Source organism: Chaetodon auriga, chromosome 18 (genome assembly GCF_051107435.1).
Source record: "Chaetodon auriga isolate fChaAug3 chromosome 18, fChaAug3.hap1, whole genome shotgun sequence".
NCBI lineage: Eukaryota > Metazoa > Chordata > Actinopteri > Chaetodontiformes > Chaetodontidae > Chaetodon > Chaetodon auriga.
In genome coordinates this window covers 12,643,337-12,655,026 of record NC_135091.1, presented here as the reverse complement: position 1 = coordinate 12,655,026, position 11,690 = coordinate 12,643,337, and the positions used below count along the sequence as shown (strand labels likewise).

Genomic DNA, 11,690 nt, shown 5'->3' with positions numbered 1-11,690 from the left:
TTTTACAATGATTCAATCTGCACTAGGACTTTTTTTCTTTCTTTTCTCTGAGAGAATGAAACCGGCAGATGACAAACTGCGTCTTTCTGGCAAATGCACAGGAGCACAAATGTACTTCTGCTACTGGGATCTGGGTAAAAAAAATATATATATAGAACGTGATTGCTGTGTTGTAAATTCCTGTCATCTATATGTCCTTAATCTGTGTGTATCTATTTTTGTTGTTATTGTAGAATTGGCTGTAATATTTTGTTTAAAAATGGATTTGATATTCCAATGAAGCAACTATGGTTGTCATATTAATTGCTGCTGATTTTTGGAAATTGTTATCAAAGGTGTTGGGAAATATTGCTTTGTTTATATTCAATCAATTTCTAGATTGTGTTAGCTTGTTGGTGTATTTCACAAATCTATCAGGATGCTCCCTAGACTACATGATTTATCCGGGGTATTCCAAAAGTTGGCACAATGTCAGTAAGCAAATTCGCTACAATCTGTAGCATCTTCATGAAAGTGTACTCATACAACCTATGTTGTGACTGAGAACATATAAGGAATGATTTCTTTGTTGTTGTTAAATATAAAATGTAAGTAAATTGTTTCATGGAATCCCCGTTCTTTAAAAAAGCAAAACTGATGTCCTATTTTTGGGAACAATATGAATATTATTAATAACATATGGTGCTAAAGTTCTTTTTGTATGTTTTGGTTTTTAGATGAAAAGAGAAATATTATGCTGAAAATGTAATGTTAAGCCTTACTGTAGATTCATATATCAGACTGTTCATCCCAGAAGAGAAAAATAAATATAGTATTTGAAAGTGCAATATATCAGTACTGTATTCACATGCACGTGACACATTTCAACAAAGCTGCAGTATATGGCTTGCAAAGGGGTAAGATGTGACTAACTGGGGGAAGTTTAATGAGGATTGAAGAATTTATTTTGCAACAGTAGTGGAGATATAGATGTGGAGACGTGGGCAAAGCTTACATTTGCATTTCCATGGTGAGTGGATATCTGGAGGATGAGTCTGAGGTCATCCTTCGATGGGCAAATTTTGCAAATGCAATATGATTCACTTGAAAATATATAGTATACTGAGAGTTTCCATCTGCTGAGAACTCTATTTTTATATCGCACATAAACCAGAAGCCAAATAAGGCCCCGGCAGACCTGAACACAAGGTTACTGAATTAAATACTTTGGCAGATCTTACTCTGCTGTATTCCTGCACTGATGCCCACGTGTATTTTCACATTTTAGCATAGCAAAATCAGAACTGGTGCCTTTAATTCTTATAATTTACATAAAGAAATCACACATCACAGAAAGGCCATCAAAGTCACATTTTCTAACAATCTCATACACTTCAAACAAAGCCCCCCTCAGCTTTAGGAAAACCAGGGCAGATTTATGATTACCAAGTGAATACTGACTGGACATGTGCAGATCTTACCTGGCACTGCTGCAGCAAACCTTGAGAGAGATTCTTTTTCACCTCCACATCGTCTTGCCTCTTGTTTCTGTCTCTCTCTCTTCCTGTCTCGTCTGCCTCTCGCTGTCATTCCTGTCATAGAAAAACTAAGACATTGTCTCTTACCACCCTCAAAAAGGTCACAGGTGAGACATTTGCATTTTATCAGCCTCATCGTGCCACTGTTGTTTATAGATTATTGGTAAAACTCTTCTCAGGGCAAGAAATTTAGACTCACCTTTGCAGTAAAGCACAGGTGTAACATCAATCACAGCTGTAGTATATTTAAGTGTGCCAGGTGAACTGGTGTTGCTCACAGGTACACTTGAACTGAAAGGGTTTAAGTCACATATATCAGCTGTTATTTAAAGATCTTGTGCATAATTAAGTGATGAACAATAAGTGAGATTTGGGGCTTTCCTAAAGAAGACTGGACAGAAGTGTCAAAACTTCAACCTCTTCTAATGAGACATAAAGGAGTTATTAGCAAAGGGCAGTAGCAAGCAAACAAAAAGTAACTAAAGCAGTCTGCATGAATGGCTGTAGTTCTTTGGTCTGAAACGAGTCTCTGTCATTGAATTCATTGATAATCTTCTTAAGTCAAGGTAAAGTGAGGTGACTCCGCAGTTCCGTGCGGTCAAACGCGGTATTATCGCTGAGCCACTCACGAGCAGCTGTTTTGGTTTGTGCAATGCAAAGCATGCTGGACCACAGTTCAACGCCCAAAATGGCGGCACGATTGAAAAGTTTTGCCTGTTTTATCCGAGTTTGTCTTGTTTACAGGCTATTTCTTTAGCTGTTTTAGCCTCACTAAAGCATATCATTTTCAAGCTGCTGGAACGCCGGCGTTTCAACTAATGGTTGACGGATAAGGCAAAACTGAGGATGGCATTTCGCTATCGGCTCAAATCCGGGCATCGCTTTATCAACGCTAAGCTAGGCTAAGCTAAGCTAAGATAGGCTAGTAATCTAACTACTGTCAGATGAGTGCTGGTTAAAAGCTTCGGTGGTTATGTCTTGTCTCACCTGGATCTCCACGCTGAGCTGAATATGAAGAAGAGGACCTTTACATAGACATGGAGGATGATGTGAAAAAAGTGAAAAAGGTAAGTCGGGCAGTTGACATAGGCTACTTTGTACTGCAAGTTGATTAGCTAGCATGCTAACTTACTAGCTAGTGAGACCGGGGGAGTTTAGCTGTTAGATGGCTAAAGTTCAGCTAACTATCAAGTAAATATGAACGGACAGTGGGAAAGAACTCAAGATACACGCTGAAATATATGTTGTTTTTTCTATCAACCAGCGTTGCTTTAAAGAGGAGAAATGTGTAACTTCACTCATCGAATAGACATTAAATAAAGGTAAGTTAAGGCGCAACAGATTGAGCCTAAAGGAGAGTGAAGTGTTATAAGTTAATGTTAAAACGTCACCGTCTCAGTTCAAGATTACCATGAGCTTCACCAAGTTTTTATTGCTCATATTTCTATAAATATCAACTTCAAGTTTGCCTATTTCGCTTTGTACAGCATTAAAATGTGTTCAGGTGTAGTGTGCGGTCGTTGTGGTAAAAGTGGTAACGCTAACTAGAGGCCATTGTTGTATTAATGACCGTGTGGTTAATGTATTAACAGCTGTGGTGTTATAAATAGTGAGGGTGACACAGACGGTTATAAACCGCAGTGTCAGAAGCTAATGTACACACAGCCAGGTTTCCCAGAGTCATTACCTTCGTTGTGCCGTGTAGGCGTGGGTCATGGTTGATCTGTGTGGTCAACACAGGCTGTCAAAGGCAGCGAGTATAAGTGTCATGCTGGAGGGGAGCAGCACTCCCTGCCTGTGCCAGCCACCCCACCCTGTCTCAAACATATGGGACATACATATTACATTATGATCCCGTTTGAAATGGACACAGATCTGCGTGTTAGAGCCGACACAAGGGATATTTTCCCCTCTGTTCCTCTGGCTGGCACAGGAGGAAACTACAGGGCAGGACACTGTCCAGCTCCCACAGCCTGGGCAGCCTAATGAGAAGTGATGTGTCTGAGGTGACATCTTAGCAATGGTTGTGCTCCTCCTTCCATCATTTTTCCATGACAATAACACTGCAGTTACTTCCCATCAAATTCCACCTCCTCCTGATGTGAAGGGGAATTTGCACGGAAATGAAGTGATATCCTAGTGTTAAGACGGTTTGTTGGGGCAAGGAAATGTTTTTGTCAGCAGTGTTAACGAACCCAAAGCCTGCTCTTAAAAAACTTATTGCTGATCATAAGTTGCCTAATTATTGTGACCACAAAAAAGATACTCATAGTAAATTATTTACACTTGCCTTGTAGTCTTTTAGCTTTTTGGAAAGTCTTGATATCCTCAGGTGGAAATATTCCTTTTAATCTCAGTACAAATTAATGTTTCAGCTTCATGAAAGTGGTTATGATTTTTGCCGTATTATTGCCAGAAGAAAAATGAAAATGTGTGCTTTTTTCAACAAGGCTTAGCACCTACTGTTCAGAGTCCATGATCTGTAATAGGGATCAGTGTTACCAGTATGTACAGTTCTTGTTTGTGCCACTTGGCGGTGATAGTGAACAGCATTTGCCCCAGATGTATTTTTATGTTCATCTTACAGAATATTGGATCATTACACAGGTTCAATTGAAAGCTCAGACCCCTTCATACTTTTCACTTTGCTTACTGATTTGTATAAACTCAATGACAAAAGTGTCCTCTGTGTCAGGGAATCTCTGGGACAGCATGTAACTTCGACTGGGATTTGTCTGGTAACTGTCTGGAAAAGTTACAGAATTTCACTATTCATTTAGCTTACAGGAACATCGCAGAGTGAATACTGAATGAATGAATGAATGCTTTGCTTGCTTTAAGGCCAGCTGGCTTGGTAATGTCTTACAGACTCTTATGAAATCAAGAATGAAGAGCATCTTTATTGAATGAAAGTGCTGCAGGTTAGATAAAAGCAGCAGTGTTTTTCTTGACCTGCTATAAGTTTTCCTGCATTGTTCTCATGTGTGAGAAAGTTTGAAAGTACACCTGCACTTGTTGGCCACCTGGCCATCACAGCACAAAGACACCATTCACTGTCCTCACTTATATTTCTTTGTAAACTGACTTTCACCCCAAAAAATAGGGGTCAGCTATGGTAGCTCTTGTCTCACATTTCACAAGGAGAAGCCATAAAATGTTAATGCACTTGTCTACATGAGCTCCAAACTGTTAAATAATGCAGTGGTCATAGGTTGTGCTGTTCTATAAAGTCTAGGAAACAAGTCCTATAGAGCTACGTCATTGTCTGCACTTTTTGCCCTGTTTAATCTGCAGCATAAGCAGTGATGTAGATGCAACATGTGGTTTAACAGCGACATGTATGGACTTGGAGCTGCAGAGCTGTGTCTTGAGTGAGCGACTGATTGAAGGCAGCAGTTGTCACATCACAATAAAATTTGAAGATTTGGAGTAAAACTGATTATCACCACACACACTCTTTTGTCTTCAACATCTGTGAAGCGGTTTTCAAAACTACTTTGAAAGAACGTTTAAAAAATGGCCTTCTGCAGCATCAAAATTCAAAGCATCAGTGCGCGTGTCATCACAGGAAGTTGTGGTTAGTCCCCTTCCTGTAGTTGTGCCTGAGTGCAGCGACAGATGCACTTCCCTTCCTCTGTGGGGGGTCACACCCCTCACGTACACACTCACACTGTGTTGGATCCTGTATGTCACCACTTGGCAGCTGTCACTGTGTGTGAGTGGAGGTAGCAGGTGACTTGTGCAGACAGTGCGAGCGTAGCTGCCAGGCTGTGTGCTTGCTGTTGAATAGGAGACTCTTGTTGTGTGTGGGTTCATGGAGAACGAGGTAGGCTTTTTAAAAGTTTTTGAAATGATTTGTATTATACATATGCTTACGCCTGTCAAGGCTATGGTGTTGACATTTTACCTGTTGATGCAAGAGCTAAATAATAATATAATTGCATGTTTTTTTGTGGGTCATTTGAGAGCAAAGCAATGAAGAGGCTCAAAAGTAAATACAGATACTCTTTTGAGAAAAGAAGGAGAATGAATTTTTTTTCTATGTGGCAGCAGCTCATTGATGATTTAAGTTCCATTTTTCATGATTTACATGTTAAGATGTGATTCTCCATTTTTTTTCACTGACTCCAATTGCAAACCGCTGCAGTATTGCAAAACGCAGAGTTTCCTTTTGCACATGCTACTGTTGACATTTGAGCAACACATATTGGGTAACGCGGAGGACTCTCAAAGAGTCCATCTGCTGTGTCTTACTCCGCAGCTACCAGCACAGCGAGGCCAGGCAGCGTCAGCAGAAACGACAAGACATACAAGGACCACTGTCAACAGAAGTTTCATATAGTTCCTGCTTGTTTTGGGGGGGTGGGGCATTGATCTTGCACTGCATTTGCAATTGCTTTATTGTGTTTCCAGCTCATTGCAACTTTATGTATGTGGTGAATATGAATGGTCCTGTACTATTAGTAATGTATTGTTGCATTGAAACATACAATGCCACCGGTTTATAAATGAAAGAGTTTGAAATGCTACATATCCGCACACATTGAGTGTCATTTACTGTAGTAAATGTACTCTCTTTGTCTTTATTCGCCAGCCTGGCATCGTGTCTCCGTTCAAGCGAGTCTTCCTGAAAGGAGAGAAGGGCAGAGACAAGAAGGCTCAGGAGAAAGCCACTGAGCGCAGGGCCCTCCACACCTTCTCACTCTCTCAGCCCGACCACCGCATCGACCCGGACATCCTGCTCAATGACTACATTGAGAAGGAAGTCAAAGTGAGTGTGACCACCCATATATTTAAAATGTTGTAATATTGTTCAGTTCAGAGGAAATAATGATTTACAGGCTATTAGTTACACTATGTTTTTTGGATTTTTGTACAACTCTCAGTGAATAGTTTGTGTTGTGTTCTGTCCAGTATTTGGGGCAGCTGACATCAGTTCCAGGATACTTGAACCCATCAAGTCGCACAGAAGTGCTGCAGCTCATTGACACTGCAAGGGTGAGTATCTGAGTGAGAGCATTTAACCTGATGATGTGCTATTTCTAATTTCTATCATATCAGGGGATAATTACCCACATTGTGTGCCTCTGTGATCCTCAGAAGTCTCATCAGTTGGCAGGCCAGCTGACGTCAGAGCAGGACGCAGTGGTGAGCCTGTCGGCATACAACATAAAGCTTGTGTGGCGCGATGGAGAAGACATCATCCTTAGAGTGCCCATCCATGATATCGCTGCTGTCTCTTACATCAGGGACGACTCTTTGCACCTCGTGGTGATTAAAACAGGTAAAAAAAAAAAAAAATTAAATAGAATAAAAAGTCCTACTAAATCAGATTTGAAACAAGTGCTTGATCGACATCTTTCTGGGAGAGGAACCAGCAATGATGTTAAATTATTTGGTAACTCAAATAATGTGTCCCAATAATGAAGAAAAGTTTGGATTCACATATTTCAAAAATGTCCAAAATAGTGTCTGTTAAGTTGACAAAAATTCAACATTTGAGTTATCAAATTATTTGTATTTCTATGTGTATGTAATGTATTTTGGATGTGTTTCAGCCCAGGAGTCAGGAGGCTCTCCTTGTCCCAGCTCGTGTCCTGATCTCAACAAGTCCCAGACCCTGAGCTCCTTATCAGAGAGTGGAGCCGTGCTTGTAGAAGTCTGCTGCCTGCTTGTGCTGGCCGTTGATAATAAGGTATTCTGTTGCATCTGCAGTGATGTTTCCTAGTGGTATGAAGACCACAAATGGTAAATTACAGCTAAGCAATGGTGCACTTGTCATCAGTCTCATACAGGGGTAATTTCAAATGAAGTTACAGGATGTTGTGATAATGCTGACATGACAAAAACGTATTACAGCATACTGTCATCGATAAGTCTCTGCAGAAGAGTGCATTGTTAATGGTGTCCCTTTTTTTTGTCTTTTAGGCAGCAGCAGAGGAGCTGTGTCTTCTGCTCAGCCAGGTCTTTCAGATCGTTTACACTGAATCAACCATCGACTTCTTGGACAGAGCCATTTTTGATGGAGCAACTACACCTACCAGACACCTTTCTCTATACAGTGGTGAGGGGAAAAAACAGACTTGCTCACTCGAGAAAAACAAACTTAACCAGTTTCACAGATTATTGATTCTATTTCTCTATACAAGCGTCACAAATGTGCTTTGTAAATTTAATTTGGTGTAATATTCATCAGTGTAATGTCTTTGGTTTTACCTCCCTCTCAAGCTAGTAAGTCGATGTAAATCTGTAAATATGTACTTTTATTTTGAAGATGACTCTTCAAGTAAAGTGGATGTTAAAGAGGCCTATGAAGAGGAAGCCAACACATTGTAAGTACACAGGTGAAGAGTTCTACCTTAATGACAGGCTTCCATTTTAGTCACAGTACTCAAGAAGCGTAAAGTGGGTCACTCTTGCTTGTCACTTACGAGGGGTGCCGTCTTCTCTCAGTCCTTTCCAGGGTTCTATGGAGGCGGAAGAAAACTCTCCATCCGCTTCCACCCCAGCGTCCCCTCAGACGAAGACGGCGAGTGAAGGGGAGCTCAGCACCACTGCTGCAGAGCTGCTGCAGGACTACATGACCACAGTACGACGATTTCACCTTCTCTTCCTTTGTCTGTTTTCCAGAGTAATAAGACATTTTTTCAAGCTGTACTAATTCATATTCTGACTTTTCAATCTCTCCCCCTACTAGCTGCGGACCAAACTGTCATCACAGGAGATCCAGCAGTTTGCTACCCTGCTCCATGAATACCGTAACGGTGCCTCCATCCATGAGTTCTGCATTAACCTGCGACAACTCTATGGGGACAGCAGGAAGTTCCTTCTACTTGGTACGACCACACTGTGTCCCCATTAGTTAAGATGCAGCACTTTAAGCACAAAGTTTGGTCTGAAAAGCAGATTAACAGTAGGCTGTTACACAGTTACAACTGGAAAATATGTTTGAGTCAACTGGAAGCTGATCCATCAGCAATCTAATGAAACTGTTAATAGAAAAGCACAACAAACGTACAAAAAAAGTAAAATTGCGCCTTCAAACTGTGTTAAAGAAATTGGATTTATGGTATCATGAGTCAGTCTGTGTGATCATGGATGAATCACTGATGCTATCTTAACCAGATCAGTGAGGGAGTGTTTGCTAACTGAGTACTGTTATCCTGAATCATTTTCACTGCACGAGCCTCGTTTTGTGTCCTGTGTATTGAACTGGTCTCATCTTAAGTCATGGTGACACTGATGTGTTCACTGCCACTTCGATTGTTGAATCACACTGGGATTTATGCATCTGCTCTTAAAATAGGTCGATGTGCTGATGCGGTCTGGTTTTGACTGTGCCACATTAGTGTCATATTATTGCTTGGTGGTTATACCAGTAAAGCCACGCCTCACAGTCACTTCTGGTTTTCTTTCCATCTGCATTAGTGTGTCCTCAATAATATAAATCCACCTGCTTTTGAATAGAAAGATAGCACAAACACATTTGTTGTACATTTTTGCTAACAGGACAGATGTCACGTCAGACACAGTCCGTGACCATGTGCATTATAATGTGTCCCTGCAGGCCTGCGTCCCTTCATACCAGAGAAGGACAGCCAGCACTTTGAGAATTTCCTCGAGACCATTGGTGTGAAGGACGGCCGAGGCATCATTACAGACAGCTTTGGCCGTTACCGGCGCACAGCCAGCTCCGCTTCCGATTCTACCACCAATGGTAACGGAGCAGCCGGAGGGAGCGCTGCCTCGGATGAGGGCCAGGACGCCTCTGAGGGAGACGAATGGGACCGCATGATCACTGACATCAGCAATGACATCGAAGCTCTCGGCTGCAGCATGGACCAGGAGGGAGTGACGCCCTGACACGGCGAGCAATGGGAGGTTTTTTTTTTTTTTCTTTGCAAGAGCTGACACAGAATGGCAGCCAATCTTCAAATGAACAGTGGGCATGAGCTGAACGGATCAGATGAAGGTGGTCCTGAGCACTGACCTGAGAACTGGTTAATTGTATTTTCCTCTGATTGTCAAGAGGACGTTCCGTAGTCCCTGCGCACTTGCGAAAAACCTCAACCTGTTACCACAAAAACATGAAGTCAGCAGATGCACTTATGCAGACCCTGCAGGTGACACGCAGTCAGTTCCCTACTTTTGGATTCATGGCCTTTGATATATTTTTGAAGTTCCTTTTGATTTTTGTACTCATTTATTGGCAGTATCTGCCACTGCTGTCAGCATTGTAGCGCAAATCTCCAGAGTCTTTGAGAATTCTCCAGTCTGTTCTGAATCCCCTCAAAGACTCTGGAGGGTCCATCAGAGGGCTGTCTACATGTTCTTAGAAGGTGAAGACTGAGGATGTACTGGTTTGTGCTTTTTTTGTATTATTATAGGTCAATCAGCTTCATCCACAAGGAGAACTTTGGTTTTCCTCATTTATTTCACATGTGCCTGTTGCTGTGAGAGTGTAACATTTTGCTATATATAATTTTGTTTTCCAGTAAGATTTGTGTACCACTTTGTTTTTACACTATCATTTCTTACCAGTGTTTACTCATTTATAGAAATTTGTCTTATTCAACTGACCAAGGAAATGCTGTAAAAACGAAAATTCTCATCCAGTTCAAGCGGCTGAATGGGGACTGTATTTGACAAAGCCAGTTATGGCCGATGTAAATTTATGATTTAAAAGTTTTGTTCTTCTCCTGCAGGTCGTCTTGTTATGTCTTGACACATTACATGTATCTGTCGTCGTGCCTTTACACTGCAGTACTGCTGCCAACTGTCTGTCACGCACAGACAGCTAATTATGAACTGTAACTACAGTTGTTGAGCAAATCATGGTTATTAAATAACAGCTACTTTAAATGGATTGGTGTAAAACTCCAAACATTGTGATGTCTTTTAAAACACGTGGTTAAAGTGAGACTAACCTCCTCATTTAATTTGACTTTCATGCACCGAAACGGACAGGAGAGGTGAAGGTTTTGTAATGTGATTATGATCCTCCCTGACTGATCATCTGCTTGGATGCACCTAAGCTGCTGTGGAACTTGCCTGAGTTTCATCAAAGCAGTCACGCTGGACGTCGCCCTCACAGTGAGGGATTAGCTTTGTGAGTGTGAGGGACGAGAAATTGGCAGGACAGTCTGAGTCGAGCGCATTCCTTTCTGTCCTCTACAGATCTCCTTTGATATGATTTCCCTCTCTGAGTTTTAAAAGTACAAAACAAGCAGGAATCAGCAGGTGTTTGTCTGCCGTCTGGGCTGCCCCGTGTCTGTTGTGGAGCAGAGGTGTAGGAGTGCATGTCCAGACTGGAACACGACACCTGGGTTCAGATCGCCGCTTTGGCTTGAGACGCTGTCTGCCTCCAACAAAGGGATGAGCCAACCAAGAAGCCTCTGATCTCACCGAGCAAACAGATTCTTTCTCATCACACAGACAAGCTATTCTTGGTTAGATGTACCCATTTGCAACAATGCTGCTTCATTGTTTGGGTACAGAGGGAGAGTAAATGATTGTTTTCGATGTGTCTGCTTTCTCACAGTACTTGGCAGAAGCCTAATTGGCCTCCTGTAAATTCTCCTCTTAATCCAATTTTAGACCGAGCAGAATGACTCATTGAAGTGCCTCATTCAAAGTAAAGTAATTATTAAATAGATCAGTGGGTTTAATTAAGTCATTAAGGGATCCCATGCTGTTTTATAAACAGTGAAAGAGTTTAGCATCTTTACGGCAGCGACTGGAGCCCCTGTAGTGACTTCATCACCTTAATAAGAATCAGATGGGTTTACTTGTTTCACTGAAAGCTTCATTATCAGGACTGAAAGCAAGATAACAGAACTACTTGTATGTGAAAATTGTTGCTTGTAGATTTACCACCTGACTGCAGCTCTCCTCAGTTCTACAGGGCGTCGTAGCATCTTTCAGCTCATCGTTTTGATTTTCACTGATAAATCCGCCGCACTACCCGCCCAGCACCAAACAGCAGATGAAGTCTGCACCCAGCTGGATAAGCTGTGACTTGCTGAGCGTTTCAGAGCATTTGGCAGCTAAAGAGTCAGATATTTGGTGGAGTTGTCTGCTGGTTGTGCTAATAGGCAGCTGTTTGCCAACAAGTTCGCCATATCAACATTAAACGTCACAATATGTAAAAAAAAAAAAAGTTGTGTTTACAGC

General features: G+C 41.6%; 1 protein-coding gene across 2 annotated transcripts; it reads left to right on the top strand.

Annotated features, from left to right (window-relative positions):
- The first annotated feature begins 2,183 nt into the window (after window positions 1–2,183).
- ccm2 (CCM2 scaffold protein) lies at window positions 2,184–10,398 on the top strand. Of its 2 annotated transcripts, none has more exons than XM_076755494.1 (10): window positions 2,184–2,584; window positions 6,112–6,288; window positions 6,432–6,515; window positions 6,618–6,801; window positions 7,076–7,212; window positions 7,446–7,581; window positions 7,792–7,849; window positions 7,971–8,106; window positions 8,215–8,353; window positions 9,085–10,398. In XM_076755494.1, exons 1-10 carry the CDS (start codon window positions 2,555–2,557, stop codon window positions 9,378–9,380), a joined length of 1,377 nt encoding a protein of 458 aa, XP_076611609.1. In that variant the 5' UTR covers window positions 2,184–2,554; the 3' UTR covers window positions 9,381–10,398. The 2 variants fall into 2 exon arrangements, with proteins under 2 accessions (XP_076611609.1, XP_076611611.1); XM_076755496.1 differs by lacking the exon at window positions 2,184–2,584 and adding an exon at window positions 5,244–5,343.
- The last annotated feature ends 1,292 nt before the right edge of the window (window positions 10,399–11,690 follow it).